Genomic DNA, 21,440 nt, shown 5'->3' with positions numbered 1-21,440 from the left:
GAAATCAGTTAAACAAATGCAATCAGTAGACACAGATCTCACAATCCGAACACAATGCATGATGAGGAAAACGTTTGTTAGGGGAGCATTCGCATAGCAAGTTGACAATTCTCATTGATTCCTATGGCAATATTTCTAATGTGTTCCGGACCATGGACATTGTTGGCTTGCAACTAACAATTTCTTTATTTCTACATTGTTTTGCCAATCAGAGCAGTCAGCATTGGTCTAGATGGGTTCTAGTGAACTGAGTCTGCATAAGCAGCTTCACACATTTAAGTCTGTGCAATGCTCTTCCCAGTGAGGTCTGCCAGGGGTCTTCCCTGACATCTTTTCAGCACCAGTTGACCTCCCCACCCCTGGCTTTCGATTAGACTGAAAAGGTGTTGCTTTTGTCATTAGTGTGCTGCCAAAGGTTTCTGTGGCTGTTATAGGGGGTTGCTTTGGTTTGTGTGTGGCTGTACAAGCACACATAGAGTACATTTAACCCCCCCCCCAAAAAAAAGAATACCAGGAACTGTATTCTACAGTTAAAAGGGTAAAGGGACCCCTGACTATTAGGTCCAGTCGTGGAAGACTCTGGGGTTGTGGTGCTCATCTTGCTTTACAGGCCAAGGGAGCTGGTGTTTGTCCGCAGACAGCTTCTGGGTCATGTGGCCAGCATGACTAAGCCGCTTCCTGCAAACCAGAGCAGTGCACGGAAATGCCGTTTACCTTCCCGCCAGAACGGTACCTATTTATCTACTTGCACTTGACGTGTTTTCAAACTACTAGGTGGGCAGGAGCTGGGACCGAACAACGGGAGCTCACCCCGCCGTGGGGATTCGAACCAGTGACCTTCTGATCGGCAAGCCCTAGGCTCTGTGGTTTAGACTACAATTCCCAGAGCCCATAAACTACAGTTCCCAATAGTCTTCTTTTGAGGAAGGGATAATATGGTTTAAATGTACACAGCCTTGGTTTTCAATTGTGTTGTCAGTCACTTGTAGACCTTCGGGGAGCTCACCACTAACAAGTCTAATAAGTAAGAAGAAGGATGAGCATGCTGGGTCAGGCCAGTGCCCCATCTAGTCCAGCATCCTATTCTCACTTGCAGTATGTGTGTTCTTGTGTGCTAGGTTCCATCCCTTAGCCCTGGCTGAGCCAGTTGTTGTTTAATGTTGCTAGAGAGAGGCATTATCGCTTATGCATGGAAGGTCAGGATGCAACCCTGTGACATAGACGAAGGAGGACCATTTGCATTTTACTTTTTTAATTTTTTGCAAAGCTCTGGGTTTGCAAAATGCCAGTTAATGTTTTGAAATAATTGTATTTCCAAAGAACGTCACCCAGACAAAAGCCTCCTCTCTGAGCACAGCCTGGTTGGTGATGGTGAAGGACTTTGTTGGGCTGGACGCCAAGTTCTCAGGCTGTCTCTGTTTTTCTCCCTCTCTTGCTTTACTTTGTTAATGGAGCTGCTGGCCAGTGTGACTACCTGCAGGGAACAAGCACGTTTAGCAAGGGAGTCAAAACAAATCTGAGCAAGAGCTCAAGAGAGGACTAGAAAGCCGTCTCATCAGTTAAGGTGGACGAACCATCAATTTCACTTTCCGTTTCTCGCTTTCCTAATTGTTAGCATCACATTTCAGTATCAACTAGCAATTAATTTTTGTTTTTAATTCTCATGGGACTCTTTCTCTCCCCAGCAACATTATTTGGAGCAAAATTCTAATACAGTGGTACCTTGGTTTAAGAACAGCTTAGTTTATGAACAACTTGGAAATAGAGCGCTGCAAACCCGGAAGTAGGCGTTTTGGTTTGTGAACTTTGCCTTGGAAGCGGAACATGTTCCGCTTCCTGTTGAGTGTGTTCCATTTGTAAATTGAGTCCCCTGCTGCTTCCTGTTGAGTCTGCCGGCTGTTGAGTCCCAAGAATCCACACAACACAGAGGTGATATTTGGAGCTTTTGTTTCTGCTATTTTTTTGCATTTTTGTTTGTGTGGTTTTTTCGGTTTTTTGACTGTGACTTGTTCTTTGTTTTATGGGACTGACTTGTGACTGTGGCTTGTGACTTTGTTTTTGTGACTTGTTTTTGTGACTGTGTGGAACCCAGTTTAGCTACTGATTGATTGATTGTGTGACTGCAGAAATGGATAAAATCAAACAAACAACAACTATCATCAGTGCACGTAAGAATTTTTTTTAAAAAAATTTATCATCTACAATACAGTCTTATTTATTTTATATACAGTACACTGATTATTGCTTTCATTTTATGGATCAATGGTCTCGTTATAAAGTAAAATTCATGTTAAATTGCTGTTTTAGGGTTTTTAAAAGTCTGGAATGGATTAATCCATTTTGCATTACTTTCTACGGGAAAGCGCGCCTTGCTTTTGGAACGATTTGGTTTTGGAACAGACTTCTGGAACGGATTAAGTTTGGGAACCAAGGTACCACTGTAGATCTGTACAAAACTGGACCAACAAATGCAAAACTCTTACCATCAAATATGTAATGGTCATTGATGTCCTTAATGATGCTGTCCCCATTGTTAACAAAACATTGTACTAAGAATAAGGAGTCAAAATTCTCACTATTTTATTATTCTGTGATATCTGATTATGGCCTTCCAGGTTATTATTTTGAATTTATCAGTTGATAAGTTGTGGAAGGCATATACCCATTTCTATATGCAGTTTTGCCTACTATACCCATTTTTGCACGCATTTCACTAATACAATGCATTTTGGGGTATATTATTTTTGCATACAGAATCCATTTTTATCCATATTCTCACCAAATGTGCCTTTTTGTACCCCCTATATGGCTGGGGAAACCGTATTCCTAAATTCAGAGAAGTGTTGGTTTGCATATTGTTTTGGGAAGTAGAGTATTAGAACAGTTTGCAAATGCCAGTGTGGTGTAGTGGTTAAGAGCGGTAGACTCGTTATCTGGGGAACCGGGTTCGCGTCTCCACTCCTCCACATGCAGCTGCTGGGTGACCTTGGGCTAGTCACACTTCTCTGAAGTCTCTCAGCCCCACTCACCTCACAGAGTGTTTGTTGTGGGGGAGGAAGGGAAAGGAGAATGTTAGCCGCTTTGAGACTCCTTCGGGTAGTGAAAAGCGGGATATCAAATCCAAACTCTTCTTCTTCTTCTTCTTCTTTCACCATCCTTGCCTTCTGGCTACCTTAGGCAGAACCCCATTTTGCCGCAACATTTTGGAGGAAACCCATATTTTCGTTGCAAAGGTCCTCAAACCTTTAAGAAAAACAACAATTGAGGAGCCCAGCTCTGAAAAACAAGGATAGCAGAACTGGGTGTTCTCACACTGTTTGAAAAAAACAAAAACCCAAAACAAAACAAAACCCTGCCAGGGAAACCACACTCCAGAAAGCTAAAGAGAGCAACCAAACAAATAGGAAGAAGAAGTTAAATGACCAAGTGAGCCATCCTTTCAGCTCCATAGCATTTGAAACTGACCAGTCTCTAGTTAATGTCAACTCCTTAACTGCTTGGCTGCAAAATGTCCCAGGTTCAGTTCCTGGAATCTCCAGATATGGCTGAGGACATGGGTGTAGCCAGGATTTTTGTTAAGGGGGGGGTAGGCCTTTTTTTTAGGGGGACAGAACCTCATTTTGTTATGTATTTTATGATTTTAATCATTGATTTTAAAATATTGATTTGAAATCAATGGTTTTAAATCCATGATGATTTTGAAGGTGGAAACATGAAGCTTTGGTATTTTAAAATCAATGATTTAAATATCCATGATTTTAACTTGAATATCATGATTTTAAAATCACGATGATTTTGAAACCAGGGTTTCTGGTAACGAGACCGCAGAAATTTATTATTCAGATATGGCGATTTTTCTAAAGTGATGATCGAGACCACTGATTTTTAAAAGCACGATTATTCAAATCAATGATTTTTGAAAATCGCAATGATGCAAATCATTGATTTTGGAACCGCCACGGTCGACCACGCTGATTTTAAAAACCAGCATGATTTAAATCACTGGTTTTAAAATCACAATGATTCAAATTCCCAACCTCGAAATCGTGATCCGAATAACTGATTTTAGAATCACCAGGCTTCAAGCCACTGATTTAAAAAAATGAATAAATTCGCAAGATTCAAATCATTGATGTCAAAATCACAATGATCTAAAAATGATTTTTTTTTAAAAAAATACTGATTTAAAAATATACCTTGGCTATGCCCATGACTAGGAAAGATTCCCTCACTGAAACCCTAGCAAGCTGCTACCAAGGCATTTTGGGTCAGTTGTCTTACTCAGTAAAAGGCATCCACCTAGGAGCCCTTGAGCCTTTGGCAAAGAGCTGTATTGCCATCCTCCCTTCCTCACCCCCCCCCCCCCAAAATCTGAGACACAGTCTCAGCAGATCTCAGCAGAGTCCTTCCAAGGGCAAAGCAGGTGCTGGAGTCCTGAGCTGGGGGCGGGGACGCTTCAGTTGCTGTGGGAGGGTGCCAATAGGTGAATTTTGCATCCCTGGCGAACCCCCAGGTACAGCTATGCAGCCACCTGTGTTCATGAAATGCATCTCTAGCTCAGTGGTTAGAACATCTGCATCACATGTGGAAGGCCCAGGTGCACTGAATGAGTGGTCTGACTGTACAGGGAAGCTTCCTGTAGTCCTATCTAATCCATCCCTTTATTCAGAACAATGAGGACTAGAATCTTTCTTCGTTTTCATAGCTTCCTGGTAGAGCACATGCTTTACATACAAAAAGTCCTCAGCATGACTGGGAAAGACTCCTGGGGAGCTGCTGCCAGCCAGTGTAGGCAGTATTGAGCTGGGTGGACGAATGATACCGTCTGTATGCTGTTTCCTAATGCAACTGCAGAAGGTCCCAGATAAAAATGCATCGCTAGTTTAAAATTTGTGGGCAAGAGGTAGTGTGAAAAAGCAGCAGCTAGTCAGAGGAGAGACTACAGGGCTACTTGAATGAATGGCCTGACCAGTTCGGAGCACTGAGTACACAGTCTCTCAGTGGACCAGTCCATCTGATTCATCTACATGTTGTCTGTAGAGACTGTGGAAGCATTTTGAAATCCTAAGTGCTGACATTCACGTTGTTTTGCACACACTACTTGCCAGGAGACCTGCATTGCAAAATTAAGAGAAGAACAAAATTCTGAAGGTTGGTTTTGCTTCAGTATGCTTAGGGTTTTGCAAAGTGTACTTTAAGTACCGGTAGGTTCTCCTTCAAATGCAAACTGAATCAGATTTCTCTTTTAAATCTTAGTTCGGCAAGAGCCCTAAATCCGCTTTATTTGCAGCACTTGGGTTTGCCAGTATGTGATTGAATCCCACCTGCAAAATAGTGACACCCTGGGTGTGCCCTCCAACTGCCTCAGCTGGATTTCCATCTCTGTCTCCGTCCTTTGGGTTATGACTGGAAAAGGTGCACGCTTTTAGCTGGTGGAATTTTCCAGTGGGAAACGACTCTCTCTTTTTCTTCCCCTGGGCTGTGAAAGAGCCTCTACATAGTCCTTCCAGAGATGGTGCAGCACACTCCTGCAGTCAAGCATGCTTGAAAAGGACAGAACAAAAGGTGCCCTTGAGCATAGATGGTTCATTGCGGTGCTGTGGCAAAGAGGCAGCTCCAGCGTCTTCTCCTTGATGCGTTCAGTGGTGGTGGCAGGGAAGGATCGAGCTGGTTCTCTGGATTGCCCTTACCAGATCCATCTGTTTTTATTTGAAGCCTGGAAGTGACATCCCTCTGAGGCCACATCCACATCCACACCCTGCACCTAACCTACCTCACAGGGTTGTTGTGAGGATAAAATTAGGAGGAGGAGGAGAACTATGTAGCCAACTTCAGCTCCTTGAGGTGGGACGTAACTATAATATACAGTAAACAGCATTTTTGCACCACACTAAGAGTCATGGAGAATCCTGAAAACTATACTGGTGACCTCTACAGTTGCAAGCGCAACTTAACCAACTACAGTTCCCAGGACCCTCTGTATGTTAAAGTGATATAAGAATGCTTTACCTCTGTATATCACTGAACTACAACTCCCATCATCCCTGTCCATGGACCATTCTGGCTGGGGCCTATAGTATTCATAGCCCAGCAATTCCCAGAGGGCACTCTGTTGGCTTCCCATGCTTTAGATTTCCTCGGTACAGGTTTTGGGGTACTGTCCTGGATGACACAATTGTGATTGTGCAGTAGAGTGGATGACTCATTTTTCTAAGAGGCTGCAGTTTTGGAATAGCTAGGGACTAGTCTCTCTCTCTCAATTTCTCTGTCATTTCCCACCCCCCTCTCTCTTACACTTCGGTGATCTGCAGCCAATTGACAGAGGTGCTTTGCCAACCACATCAACGAACCTCATCTTGCACTTACCTTCCCCCCTCCCCATTAATGCAGAATGCAAGAGTTAAGTCCCCAGTTGTTGGACTACAACTCCCACAACCCCTAGCTAGCAGGACCAGTGGGTCAGGGATGATGGGATGTTGTAGTCCAACAACATCTAGAGACCCAAGGTTGAGAAAGGTGTGCTTGGGTCCAAATGAAAGCAGGAGAGTCTGATTTTCTGACATTGCTGTTTGTTCGTTTTTATCTAAAAGCAGCTGTGGGTTGTGACAGTGAGAGCAGTCTTCTAACTGGAACAGAGGCACTGGGAGGAGAATAACTTAACCTTTCTGCCTGTGTGGTTTCCACCGTCAGCCTATCCCCTACCTTTAAGTTGCTTTTTTGCCACCCTCCAGCAGAAAACATACAGGTATATTCCTCCACTGTTAGGATAATGGCAGCTTTGAGGTGTGTGAGGAAAAGAGTGAGTGGGCTTCTCTTTGTGGGTGGGGATTTCCCCCATTTTTATGAGTGGGTGACAAAACACTTTGGAGCTGGATTTTGCTAGTTTGCTTTGCTAACTCACTCTCTCTCTCTCTCTCTCTCTCTCTCTCTCTCTCTCTCTCCCTCCCTCCCTCCCTCCCTCCCTCTCCCCTCTCTCTCCACCATTCTGTGTTTCTGCACACCTGACAATTTGAAGAGCGGCGAGGGCTTTTGGAGATTATCTCTCTCAGAACCATCCGGAAGGCCAGAATGGTTCAGGTAGGGGGATGTGTTGATTTTTATGTTATACTCATGTTTAAAATTATTTATAGGCTACTTCAGACAGCTTACTTGACATAAAAACACATTTTCCAAAAGAGCCCTGTTGAGGTTGTTTGTGTGGGTGTGGTATTGTTTAAAATATTTAATTTAATTTAATTTATTTCATGCAATTTATAAGCTGCTTGATTGTAAACAAAAACAAAACCTCAAAGCAATTTACAAAAAGGATAAAACAATAAAATGGTGTAATTTTTTTGCATGACTTGCTGCAAAACTTTGTGGTGTCCAGTTATGGAAGGATATGCAAAAAGAAACCTGCATTTTTAAAATTTATGCAGTGTGATATACAGGGCTGGTGTGTGTGTGCTGCAATTATGCAGGAGCGTAGAAAGGGTTGGTGTGGTGTTGGATTAAGAATTCAGCTGCCTGAAAATCTTGGCTTTAATTTCTTTTATTAAAGGTTTTAGTCCTCATGAGTTTCTGCAGTGCATTTATGAAAATGGAAATTCCCAAACTAGAAGGAAAATTCCCAAACTAGATTAATAATGATGATAATGATCATATGTTTGAAAGTGGGCTGGTAATAGGTTCTGAAATTTCAGAAGGAAGATATAGAAGGCTGAATATGTTTTCATTGTCAGGACATGGGACTTTACTATCTTATGAACCTGAGAAGTGCCCTGCTGGAAGTGTCTGAACTCAAAGTCAGAACAGCTGATCCTGGATTCCATATTTCTTTTCACACTCGAGAAAAAGAAAGTCAGCATCTTTAACTCAGGTTCCGATATGCTCCTTTCCTTCCAGATCACCTGCTTGCTGAATCCTACGTTGGGCAGGAGGACTCCCCAGATATGCACCAGGGAGCCCAGAACAAGCGCCGCCTGTCCCTCATCTCTGATGGCAAATTCGAACACAGCTTCTCAGAGGAGCGTGGCGAGAAGCTGGCAGGCGAGGGGCCTAAACCACGGGTCTACACTATCTCCGGGGAGAGGCCTATGCTCTCCCAGCACCAGAGTGAGAGCATGGAGCTGGTGGTCATCAAAGGGGCTGAGGCTGAGGAGGAAGAGGAGGAAGACTGCTCCCAGGGCCAGCCTCTCCAGAATGCGGTCAGCTCCCACAACATTGGGAGGCACTGCAAAGGGAGCTGGGCCAGCAGCCGCCAGGTCTCCAAGGAGTGCCCTGGCTGCACCCACCTGGCTGCTCCTTCCCAGCACACCTTCGACATAGAGCATCCTCACCCCCATCACCCCCATCACCCTCACCACCACCACCACCAGGCCGGCGAGACTGGCTGGCGCCGGAAAAAGCTGGAGAGAATGTATAGCATTGACCGTGTGTCAGGTAAGTAACGGAATAAAAGAAACCATTATAGCTCGAATGAAAGGCCTGTGGTCTTGTCTCCAACAGTGGGTAGTCTGATTTCCCTGGAAAAATTGTGGGTGGGTTGATACCCAGCTCCTGTAGCTTATTCCTTGCAGCTAGCAATTGAAGGGTTGAGACAGTTTCTGCAAGTGGAGGTTCGTGAATAGGTTAATGGGGCATCTAGCATCCTGTTATCACAGTAGCCAGATGCCCATTATGGAAAGCCCCCAAACAGGAGCTGAGTCTAATAGCACTCTCACACTTGTGAACCCAAGGAACTGGTATTCAGAGGCATACTGGCTCCCTTAGTGGAAGGAGAACATAGCCATTGTGGCTAGTATCAGGTTCATATGGAGAGAACTTTCAGGTATCCTGGGCTCAAGCTATAGAGCCAGCATTGCTAATAACCATTGATAGACCTGTCTTTCTCCATGGAGCTGTCTAATCCACTTTGAAAGCTTACTGAGGCTGGAGTCCATCACCATCTTTCCATTTCCCTGCTGTCTGAAGTGTTTTCTTTTGTCTGTCCTACTTAATTTCATCAGATGATCTGCTCTTCCTTTCATCCCATGATAACTCTGGTGAGGGAAAAACATATCTCTTTATGCTTTGCCCACACCATGCATAATTTTAGCGAACTTCAATCGTGTTCCTTCTCTTCCCAGGACTGAATGCTCATTGCTTTACCTCTCTTGCAGATGATGTCCCCATCAGAACTTGGTTTCCCAAAGAGAACCTCTTCACTTTCCAAACAGCTACAACAACTATGCAAGCGTAAGTTAGAAAACTGGTTGGCTGGGCATGGAGGAGAGCATGTAAAATGTCTGCATGCTCATTCACTTAACCAGCCATTCTTCTGGGTTCACATAGCACTGTTATAACAGAGACATCAAGCTGCCTTATCTGAGCCAAGCCATTGATCCATCACATTCAGTATTGTCTACAATGACCTGCAGGGGCTCCCTAGGCTTTCGGAAGTGGAGCCTCTCTCCTAGCCTTACCAGGGGATTGAATCTGGGAATCTTCTGCATGCAAAGTATATGCTCTGCTGTTGCAATTCATTTGAAAGAGAGAGCAAGGTTCTAGTCCTCATGGTTCTGAATGCAGGGCTGAATTAAACAGGAACACTGGAAGGCTTCCCTTCATGCTTGCTCAACGCAGCTTCTTTCGCATGAAATATATTGTCCTTCTTTCTCTCAGTGGCTTCATCTCCACATACATGTTTATATGTGTACATTTTTGCACTCTTTTGAAATGGCCACAGCTACAGCTTTTTCACACAGTAGAGTCCCATGAGCATGTTTTTCTGGCTTTGTGCTAAATTCTCACATTTAAACTGCCTCATCGTATTAAGTTATGGAGGCAGTGTAGGGACCTGAGCATTTGCTGTCAGGTTACAAACACACACACGCACACACACACACACACACACACACCTTGCTACTGCAGAAAAGCTCAACTTGTATTTCTTCACTAATATATATTTTCTCTCACTCTTTCTCTCTGCCTCCTCTCTGCTTTTCGTGGGACCATCAGCATCTCGTAAGTACAGCTGCTACCACCCCACAAATTTGTAGCCCCATTTTGACCCATGTTTGTTGGCATCTTTGGGTAAAACCCCCCACATTTTTCTGGTATCTTGTCCATATTTGGATGCACAAAAAGGTAACAAGGGCCTTCCAGCCTTCCACCTATTTTTCTCTGAATATGATGTCGTTCCCAGGGTCTCGGCAGTGGAAGACTCAATCACCAAAGATTAAACCCAGCCAGCAAGCATCCAGCAGCTTGCGTATTCATCCAACCTTCCTCTCTGTTTTCTCCTTTGTTCTTTTTATGATTTTGTTTTTATACCTGTGATCTGTTCCAGGAGACTGGGGATGGAGAGAATCCCTGACCATGCATCCTTGTAACCTCTTGGTTAGGGAAATGGGGAACCTTTGGCCCAGCTCCCATCAAGCCCCACCTGGAGGGTCACAGGTTCCTCTTCCCTGTTCTAGGTTATGTGTAATGCAGATGGGAAGAATGGGCAGCGGGGGCGCAGGGTGTTGAGGCGTGGCAAATGACAAGAGAGAAGTCGCCTTACATAAAATACTCAGCAAACTGAATCCTTGTGCCCCCCCCCGAAGAAAGGCCTCTGCCTCAGACATTTCATTGTTAAGGTCCAATTTTTCAGTGTCATTTCTGAAGCTTTCTTCTCTTTTATCCTCTAGGGGTTATGAGGTAACAATTTAATTATTGCTCGTTCCTTCTCTGAATGCAGTGCAAAACTTTCCTTTACTGATATTGTGGGTTCCATGGTAGTGGGAGCATAACTAGAGGGAGTTAGCCCATGATAGGGGAGTGCAGAATGTTAGCCTGCTGCCAATTTATCCGTTCTGGACATAGTCCTTTTTCTCCAGGCTCTTACGATATGCCACCTCCTGATCTATTCTCCTTCCCCCCAAAAAACTCCTGACCTATTTTGCCCCTCCCCAAAAAAGACCAGTGTGTGCTATACACTCAACATCTCTTCCTAATATATCTCCCGGCGCAAAACAGTGTATGATATACACTCAACATCCCTATTTGCTCCTTCAGCCTCTCTCCTAACTTGTTTGTAGTTCATTTTGTGGCTTGCGTCTCCTTCCTCTTCCTCAAGAGGTTTGCCTCTTGATTGGGAGTCTGCGCTCTCCCTTGTCCTGTGTTGCTGTCCCCCCTCATTGTCGTCTCCCAGTTTCGAAGCTGTTCTAGTTTGGTTTTAATGCCTTGAAACTGGTTTCCCAGGGCATTCAGGGGCTACGCGGAGAGGAAGAGGCGGAAGCGGGAGAATGATTCTGCGGCTCTAATCCAGAGGTACGAGGGCGACTCCTCCTCGCACGAGTTCAATCCTTGCCTTGTTGCATGGGCCACCTGCAAGGGGCATCGGCATTGCTTTTGTAAAAAATAAATAAATGCTGGCAGCGAGATGTTTCAGATACTGGTACAGAGAACCAAAGAAGCTGGTGGCAGTAAATTGGGCAGGTTCTTTGTTCTTAACAGGGCACAGTCCCTATGAAAGCAAACTTGGCAAGAGCTTGAAGGCCAAATATTTACTAATGTGGTTCGGTTCCATCGTGCAGGACTCGTCACTGATTTTCTGTCCTCCTGGCAAATAGAGATAACTAAACATGGGGTGGGGAACTTTTTCAGCCCAAGGGCCACATTACCTTTGGGGAAAACCTCCCAAGGATCACATTCCACATGGTTAGCAGATCCAAGGCAAAAGTGGGCAAGACAACAAATACAATTTTTTCTTTGTAGAAGAGCCTAGTTTCTACTCACACCACCTCTCTATCCTCCATCCAGGCAAGCAAGAAGCAAGATCAGAATTCAAGGCAGGCCCAGCCCACCCACGAGGCAAGATGAGATGACTGCCTCATGTGGCAGGATCCACAGGAGCAGCAGATCTGGCCTCCAAGGAATCATTGCCTGCTGCCACAATGATGGCAACAATAGCTGTGGTGCAGTCCTCTGAGGCCAGATCAGCCTCCTCCTTGACAGTCTCCCTTACACACACCCACACCCACCCACATACTCATAGCAGCCTCTTGGCAAATTGGAGGCTTTGCTAGTCTCCTTCCACCCTTGTTCCTGATGTAGATCTTCACTCACCTCTTCTTCACTGGCTGTGGGGAGGCACCATCTTGTAGTTTGCCTCAGGTGCCAAAGTGTCTTGTGCTGGCTCTGATTCAAGGACACATTCCAACCACACATAAACGTGCAAGGAGGGCACAGAGCAGGGTCAATGAGGGGTGTTGTCTAGGGAGAGTCCCAAGGCTTGGAAGGCCATGTTTGGCTCTCACTCCTGAGGTTAGAATCAGAACTTTGCACTGAAAGAGGGAAGGTGACCCCTCCCAAATAGGCCCACACGAAGAGGGCTAAATGTTTTGTGTCAGGGTAGTGTTCAAAGTCCTTTGCTTACATTAACTCCACAATTGTTACAACAACCTACTAAGGCAGATAGTTGTTATTTTACCCGCCAGTCCTGCAGACTGGAAGACTAAGGCTGGGTGAGCATGTGACTCAACTGTGGCTGAGGTAAGATTTGGAGAGGGGGATGTTCCAGCTCACACTTGTGAGGGGAACCACATATACTCCTAGGCTTTGCCAAGTTTGCTTTTGCTGGGTGAAGTGGGGAAATGGTGAAGAAGAAGGAAAAGTTGGAGGGAGTCAACCTTTGCAAGAGGTGTCCCATTAAGAAGGTTGTTGTGGTGTACAGTTCCATCTTGGAAAAGTTGGGACGCCTCCCAGCGAAGTGGTTGTACTCTGGACTTGAGCCAACCTGAGATGCGAATCCCCCTGCTTTGTTTTTCTGGTTGCGGGAGAAGGTGGCTGAGTGCATGTTGCTGCGGGGGCTTTTTCCCAGTAGGTTTGTCTGCCGTCTGGCACCCTCTCCTGGAGCTTCGCAAGGGCAGACCTTGGAAGCGGTTGAATGTGGTTCCCATCTTGGGTTGATGCCGCCAGTTTCCCAGGCTGGCCTGGTCTTTCCTGCTGCCTCATCTTGGCAAGATCCTGCACTGCAGTCCTAAGCAACCCCCCTCTCCTCCATCCCTTACCCTTTTGCTTAGAAACTGTTGCACGTTCGTGGGGAATAAATGCTTTTCTCACACCCCCTTTGGTGCTAGGCTGGCCTGCTCACTCTCCTTGGCTCAGAAGGAGAAGCTTGGTGCCAGCAAATTTTGGTCTCTTGATGTGGTGCCCAGTCTGGCAGGGCGAGGGACTCATTTCAAACTGCTTTCTTTGGTAATCAAACGGTGGCTTTTTGCTGCAGCAAGATCGGAAGGCCGTTGCTTGAGGCTGGCTGAGGAACTGGGTGTGGTGGTGGCTTATTCTCTTGAGAACTTGTGGAAAGCTCTTCATGCTACTAGTCCACAAGAGGACAGGATCCTGTGCCAAAAGACACCGTCGTCACAGTGGGAGACAGGAAGGGAAACAAGCTACTAGTGAAGGGTGTGTGTGGGGGGGGGGGGTTGCTTTTATTTTTTTCATTCTTTGGGGCATTTTGAGAGTCCAAGGGTAGTGCTTTGCTTACAATGATGTCCCCTTGCCCAGTTTCTGTAGTCTCTGGGGCAGAAATGGCTTCCAGTATGGCTGCCTTACACTACATTGTTAAAGAACACTGGGGGTGGGGAGAGAGATTAAATGTGTGTGGCTCTGTCAATAATGGAGGGGGATTTTTAGGGGGAAGGTGCAACACCCTCCTCTCTATGGAGGGTGGATGAGTGGAGAGGAAAAGAGACATAATAGCTCCCCCCCCATGTTCTCTTGGTCCTTGCGTCGTGCCCTGTTTTTGTCCATGGTGGGACATTGCCTTGCCTTGAGGGCTTTGGCGGCAGCTCATAGCTCCCCATTGGTCTGAGGGCCCCACCCCTGGGCCTAATGTGCATGTTCTGTGCCTCCTGCTGGGTCCAGCAAGGGGCCTGTGAGTGTCTCCACGGCAACCAGGCCTAGTGTGGATGGAGTCAGTGGTTGGGCTTTGTGTGATCTTGGAAGATGAGGTTCTGTTCTCTTTCATACAAATGCACACGGAATCCTTTCTGTGACTGAAATCCGTTCTTTATGCTTGGGTTGCTAAATACTCCCACTCACTCACCCCTTGCATATAGTGAAAGAATATCTACACTATTATAGAGTGATTAATTGACTAGAGGAACTTTTATCCAACTTCATGGAAGGGCAGAACGGAGCCTGGGCTGTGTTTGTGGCTGGCTGGCTAGCTAGCTGGGGTGAATTCAATGCCACCCCTACCCCCCTCCTCACTCACTCCTCTGTTTTAGAGCCAAAATGCAGCTTTTTCACATAATTGCACCATTCAACGATTTGCTTTGCCATTTGGCATTGTAAATACAGTCTCTTTTGAAATCTAAATTTATTTTAAAAACTCCTGTCTCACCCATCTGCCTTAAAGGCCCAGGGTGTGGGTTACAGCAATAAATACATTTAATAATAATAATAATAATAATAATAATAATAATAATAATAGATGATCAAAGAAATGAGAGCAGAATTTGCCAAGGCCAAAGAAGTTCTAGACTAGATTTATTTTTTACGCTCTTGGTTTTAAAATAAAACTTGCGGGGGAATGGAAAAAGAAATAAAAATATTTAAAATCAACAATGCAGCAAAATAGGGCTATCTGTAAGTCTACCGCAATCCACTTTGAAAAACCTGATGGAAAAGGCAGGTTTTCAGCTGGTGCCTAAAAACAACGTTGGTATAAATCAGATGTTATGCAGTGGGGTGGCTGTTACTGAGAAGGCCATGTAGGTCACAGACACTGCCCCCCCCCCCCAAATTTCTCTTAAGGCTGGAACTACCAGATGTGCCTCCTGAGTAGATCTCAGGTTAGGGACTGATTGACATGGGGAAAGACTCTACCTTGGATGGCCATCCCAAAAACTAATTAGGGCTTCATGCTTCAGGGCTGAAATGTTGAATTGGGGTCAGTAGTTAATTAGCGGCTAATAAGAAACCAGTCTTGTAATGGTCCCTAAATGTCAGACCCACCAATACTTTGGCCACATTCACAGCATACATCTAAAGCACTGTGATACCAATTTAAACTGCCATGGCTTTCCCAGAAGAATCCTGGAACCTGTAGTTTGTTCAGGGGGGTGGGATGAGAGTTGTTAGAGATCCCTATTCCCCTCCAACAGCTTCAATTCCCAGAGTTCCCTGGGAAGAAGGATTGGTTGTTAAGCCACTCTGAGAATTTTAGCCCTGTGAGGGGAAGGGGGGGCATTCAGCTGCATTAACAAACTACAGTCCCCAGAAATCTTTGGGGGGAAGTCATGACTATTTAAATTGGTATCATACTGGTATAAAATAAATGTTGTGAATGTAGCCTTTCATAGCCGCAATTTACATTAGCTACAATTTCTAGACTGTTGCTCTTCCATCTTCCATCTTCCTCATTCAGCTCTATGTACTTTTGAAGGAAGAAAATGCTAACCACCCCCACTACCACATCACCAAGAGTCCAATTAATATGTGTGTACGACACTCAGAGACTTAGTGGGTGCCAAGAGAAGACATCCAGGGTGCTATGGGCACCGTATTGTTGGTCCCCTGCATTTTAGATTCTGCACTGAGCAATGGATTTGTATTTGTATTTGTATTACGTGACCTTCAAGATGTCCTTCTGAGTTCTATGAAAATGAAAGAAATTCGAAACATGGTTTGTCCAAGAATATTTGCCCACTTTAATTTTAGCTCTAAGCTGTTGGGCCCCTTCTGAGTTTGCAGATCTGTGGTTGTTTGCTAACAGGCAAAGGCAAAATTATTGTTTCTCCTTCCACAAGGAGAACCAGCTCTTAATTATACATGCCTTGCTGGATCAAACAGAAGGTCCACCTGTTTGCAATGGTGGGGTGTGAAAGCACCAGTCTGCCCCCTGTTTGTCCTCCCCACCCTGGATCTGGGCCTCAAAGATATGGATGTGCCTCTACTACCTTTGGAGAAATGCCTGTTAATTCTGTTCAGCATTCCGTAGAAAATAACTTCATAGATGTTTCCTATTTTGGATTTTCAGAGGCTCTTTGAAAATAAACTGGCCATGCATAGATTTATGCCCTTCATTTATACAGATTTACTTGGTAGCAGTGGAGGATGGTTCATTTGGGCAAATGGGACACTGCACCACCAACGTCAGTCTATCCCCAGCCAACTCCCTCCTGCCTGCCTTCTTACTTCCAACCCGTCCTGGTTGCAAGCTCAGCCTCTCTAGTGTCCTCCTCTGTAGTCCCAGTGTTGACCTTGTTGAAGTCAGCAGGGAGTAAAATGTGGGAGGATGGGGGGGGGGACATTAGAAGTAATGGGTCTGCCTGCCATTGGTCTGGCGCCATCTACTGTTGGACTTCCTGCCTTCTACCCTGCTGGTCCCAGTGGGCACTAGCCTCCTCTGTCAGGTAGAGTTCCACATTTCTAATGCCCGATAACAGGTAACTTTTGTGCCTGGTTTATTTTGCTTTTATTTATTTCATGAACAATTTATGTGTCTTGTTGCAGAGGATTCTGGGATGCCATGCCTACAGTAGCAATGTGCTATTGGGTACAGCCCAAGGCACCATGGGCGTATTCAAGGGGGAGTAGGGGGAAGCTGCCCCCACCAAATCAAGTAAATCAATAAAAAAAATTACTTAACTGAAGTTCTGCACACCCCCACCTCAACATAAATCCTGGCTATGCTCATGCAAACTACTTTGATGCCCAAAGCAAAAAATTCAAAATGGTGCATTACCCTTAGTGTTTTAAAAAATGCTGTTGGGGGCAAGCACCTGCCAATGTGTGACAAATAGGGATAACTATGATCCGGGTGCCAAAAATATATTCTCTCTCCCCCTACCCACAATCCATAGTGCGTTCATTTCAGTCTCAATTACTGTGCAGGCTATGAAAATTCTTCCCTCTCTCCCTGGACTTTGAAGAAGACCCTGCACTTTTGAAGTTGTGGTGAATGCCACAGGAGATGTATTCCCATGATGGACTTCAGATTTCTTTTTCTAGGTCAAATCCCTTATGGGCATTTTACTCCCTGAGAGAGAAAATCCAAATCCTCTTCTCTTTCTTCCCAAGGTGGTAACAACCTAATAATTACTCCCTGTAATAGCGAACTTTGTGGTGAGGGCCGGCAGAAATTTGAAACGGGGCCCACTGAGAACCAAGGAGTTACGTATCAGCATTCTCAAGGGAATGCATTTACACCTCCCCAATTACAAGAAACTTTTTTAAAAAAAAAAAAAAACCTAAGAGTGCAATAATAATAATAATAGGGGGTTCCTTTGGGAGGAAGTTTCCATGCGCTGCTCTGGTTCGCCAGAAGCAGCTTAGTCGTGGTGGCTCCCTCGGCCTATAGAGCAAGATGAGCGCCGCAACCCCAGAGTAGTCCACGACTGGACCTAACGGTCAGGGGTACCTTAACCTTTACATGGGGAGGAGGATGGGGTATAAATTTAATAAATAAATTAACAAACAAAACACGTGATCGGCATCCGTTGAAAGTTGTGTGTTGGGAGTGAGGTGGGTGTGCATAAAATGGGGATGGGGGGGGGGGAGGACGACCTTCTTCAGCTGCTTATAGCTGTGTTCCCAAACTTCCCCCCTCACAGACTACTTGAAGATTGCTTAGGGTCTCAGAAAATCCATTAGGCTGCATACACACCGTACATTTAAAGCACATGCCTTTTCCCCAAAGAATTCTGGGAGCTAGAGTTTGTTAAGGGTGCTGGGGGGGCTTGTCGCTCTGTGAGGGTTGAACTACAGCACCCAGGATTCTTTGGGAGAAGCCATGTGCTTTAAGTGCATGGCATGTATGCTATATGATTACCGTATATACCCGAGCATAAGCCGACCCGAATATAAACCGAGGCACCTAATTTTCCTACAAAAACCTGGGAAAGCTTATTGACTCGAGTATAAGCCGGTTCACCTTTGCCGCTGTGGAGGAGGAGGAGGAACGAGCAGCCCGAAAGCAACCCTTTGGGCTGCTCCTTCCTCTTCTTCCTTTGCCAAGTTTGCATTTATGCGAGCAGTTCAGGAATGGAACAAGCTGCCTGGGGAGAGTAAAGAACCGCCGTTCTTGTACACTTCTTAAGGAATGGTTGACTGGGGAGAGCGGGTGGCGGCACGAGCAGAGAGAAAGGGCTTCTTTCTCGCCACCCCCCACCACCCGCCTCACTCGAGTATAAGCCGAGGGCAGCTTTTTCAGCACAAAAAATGTGCTGAAAAACTAGGCTTATACTCAAGTATATATGGTAATTTTTTTTATTTTTTCAGACATGCCACTGACCACCTGAATGAAGCTCATGGACCACTCTTGGTCCATAAATCACAGTTTGGAAACTCTGGTTTATAGTATTAGAGGGTATGTTTGACTGGCTGGAACCTAAACAAGAGCACACCTCTGTTTGGCTGCAAGGGTAAACTGCAATCTTTTTGCTGCAGACCCGACTTGTACTTTCAAATAATTTACAGCCCTTCAGTGGTACTCCCAAATCTCCTGCCTGAGGTGAGCATCCTCTCCCTGCAAGCTAAAATTGTGTCTCCTTCCGCCAGTAAGGCTTAAAGCATCTTACAGGGGATAATTTTCAGTAGAAAAACCCCACATGGGTTAAGGGCCCAGAAGCCCTTCTCTCCTGCATTACAGTGGTATCTCGGGTTACATACGCTTCAGGTTACATACTCTGCTAACCCAGAAATAACGCTTCAGGTTAAGAACTTTGCTTCAGGATAAAAACATTAGCTAAAGTGGTGCTTCAGGTTAAGAACAGTTTCAGGTTAAGAACGGACCTCCGGAACAAATTAAGTACATAACCAGAGGTACCACTGTACCGTTATTCCTTTTCAAATTTCAGCCTTGGCATTTGCATGGAATAAGCATTAAGAGCCATCCCAAAAATTATAATTGTGGAACAGTGTTGTGCCAGCAAAGGAATTAAGAGCGGGTTTTCCCTTACTTAGCGAACACTTCTGCACTGGATTCCTAAAGAATGATGTAGCAATGGCAACCCCCAAGTGGCAACTGTGAATGTAAGCATGCTGGGGCAAGTTGTGGCCAAATGGTGCACTTTCAGCTTACTGCCACTTGATATTCCTGCAAGTTACATGCAGATTTTGCTCCCAAGATGTTAGCTCACATGTTCTCATGAACAGTTGCTGCTCCAGATGTGATTTGTTTGTGTTTTGATGAACATTTGTTCAGGATCCTGAGCAGCTCCAAAAGTGGTATAGACATTCTTTTCTTTTATTTTTAAAACAATGGTTCTATTTTGCAAATTGCGGCTCCCTAAAAAAACAGCAATAACAAAATGGCTGCCGATTCCTTCTGTGTCATTGCTACAGTATATGCTTGGAAAGAAGGTGATAAATGCTGAAATCAGATAAACAATAGGTAAAACAGCTATCTGATATCACCCCTTCCAAACTCTGCATGGGTCATTGAGAACATGAATTCTCAAGAGAAGTATTTACAAAAGTTAGGAACAGAAACCGTATTGTGTCAAATTGATTAGGGCCACATTCACACCACACATTTAAAAGCTATTATGACTTATCCCAATGAATTCTGGGAGTTGTAGTTTGCTGAGAGGAGATCCCCCCCCCTCCCCATGGAGCTCACTAGGAAGAGGGATTGACTGTTAAACCACTGTGGGAATTGTGGCTCTGGAAGGGAAACTGGGATCTTCTAACAACTCTCAGCACCCTTAACGAAGTACAGCTCCCAGAATTGTTTCGAGGGAAACCAAGACTGTTTAAAGTGTTTAAACCATAGTATTTTAGATGTGTGGTGTGAACATGGCCTAGCTGTAGTTTGCCCTCTTGCATTCCGTTTATCATCAATCTTTCCATGAGCGCATAACACCAAACACACTTCTGCCAATATGCAATTAAAACACCAGAAGATGTATTCCAGCCTCCAGCTATGGTTGATCTAGCTACATCAATAGGAAGTTAATAAGATGTTCAGGGAGGTGTTTGGTGCAAAGATTCCTTGCTTTTTTCTGTAGCTGATCTCCCCTCTACAAAAAAACACACCTCCAAATCTCTTTCTATATGCAGCTTGATGTATTTACCACCATCGTACCTTCTGGGAAATGGCCCACATCACGGTCTTCTTGGCTCCTCAGTATTGACCACCTTCTCTTTGTTCTGCTTCTTCCAGAAACTTCAGGAAGCATCTGCGGATGGTGGGGAGCCGCCGCATGAAGGCGCAGAGTGAGTGAGGGGATGGAGGTGGTGCAGGGTTGAATCACATCCTGGAGCCCTAGATCTCCTAGACTGGGGAAGCAGAGGGGAATCTGTGGCATTCCAAACGCTGTTGGACTTACAACTCCCTGCAAGCCAGCAGGGCCCAACGGTCAAGGGTGTTGGGAGTTGCTAGCCTAGCAAAACCTGGAGGGCCATAGAAGTCCCCTGCCCCTGCCCCTGCCCCAGAGAGCTCCTCTTACCTTGCTTCACTTTCCCTCCCTGTGCCTTGCTTTCTCATCCAGACCGATCCATGAATGTAGCCTTCCATTTTTCTTGTTCACCTGCTCTAGCTGTTACAGAGTGTACCCAAAGAGCATGAGATTGTGAGCCAGGGCGGTGTGGTGGTTTTTCTTTTAGCTGGTTGTATAGAAAGCTGTGATAATTTAGTCCCTTATTGCCATTATTTAATTTTTTTAGCCTTTGCCGAGCGCCGAGAGAGGAGCTTCAGCCGGTCCTGGAGCGACCCCACTCCCATTAAGCCCGAAAACCTCAATGATTCCCGAGAAAGTACGTTCCTTTGTTGTGTCCTCGATGAACCTCCCCTCCTGTTCCCTACCTTCCAAAACCCAAAGGCAAACTGGTTTGGCATGGGCTTAGTCACTGGGCCATCTGTGTGAACAATTCCAACTGACCCTTAGGTTTCCCCAGAGTCCTGTTCTGTCTGATTTGCTGTGGGGATTAATCTGTGATGCTGCTGTCTTAGGGTGTTTAAATTTGCTGGTCTTTGTGTGAGTTGCAGAGGGTGGCCTCTCACAACAGATAGAATGGAGGTGAGAGAGTGTCTGTCTCTCTGAGCTTCCTTGAAAGCGGGTTCTGCTTGGGGACAGGTAGAGGGTCCCAGGTTTAGGCCCCAGCTCCTATTCAGAATCATGAAAACTGAAGAATAATGATTCAGTGACAGGGTGTCTACTTTGCATTCAGAAGGTCCCAAGGCCCCCAGCAACTCTAGGTTGGGTTGATACACACACTCTTCCTCTAATCTTGGATAGCCACTGCCAATCAGTGTAGAGAATATTGAGCTACGTAGGCAGGCCAATAGTCTGATGTGTTGTAAGGCAGGCAGCTGTGCTCTTATTTGGCAAGGGCTGTAGCTCAGGGGCAGAGGTACCTGGTTCAATCTCTGGCATCTCCAAGTAGGGAACCCAGCCTTCTCGGTAGTGGCACCCGCCCTGTGGAATGCCCTCCCATTAGATGTCAAGGAAATAAACACCTAACTGACTTTTAGAAGACATCTG

At 45.4% G+C, this 21,440-nt stretch overlaps 1 protein-coding gene across 6 annotated transcripts in view; it reads left to right on the top strand.

Annotated features, from left to right (window-relative positions):
* Positions 1–21,440, top strand: part of NSMF (NMDA receptor synaptonuclear signaling and neuronal migration factor) — a 48,566-nt gene that overhangs the window by 13,201 nt on the left and 13,925 nt on the right. The window contains exons 2-8 of one of the 6 annotated variants that reach the window (XM_033137392.1): positions 7,016–7,077; positions 7,885–8,421; positions 9,141–9,216; positions 9,979–9,984; positions 11,206–11,274; positions 20,120–20,172; positions 20,623–20,712. In XM_033137392.1, coding sequence (XP_032993283.1) covers positions 7,016–7,077; positions 7,885–8,421; positions 9,141–9,216; positions 9,979–9,984; positions 11,206–11,274; positions 20,120–20,172; positions 20,623–20,712 — 893 coding nt within the window. The remainder of the gene's footprint in view (positions 1–7,015; positions 7,078–7,884; positions 8,422–9,140; positions 9,217–9,978; positions 9,985–11,205; positions 11,275–20,119; positions 20,173–20,622; positions 20,713–21,440) is intronic. The other 5 variants (XM_033137393.1, XM_033137395.1, XM_033137394.1 and 2 more) reach the window with 5 other exon arrangements.

This window comes from Lacerta agilis, chromosome Z (genome assembly GCF_009819535.1).
Source record: "Lacerta agilis isolate rLacAgi1 chromosome Z, rLacAgi1.pri, whole genome shotgun sequence".
Lineage (NCBI taxonomy): Eukaryota > Metazoa > Chordata > Lepidosauria > Squamata > Lacertidae > Lacerta > Lacerta agilis.
The sequence above is the reverse complement of the archived record's forward strand: the minus strand, read 5'-3'. Positions and strand labels throughout refer to the sequence as shown.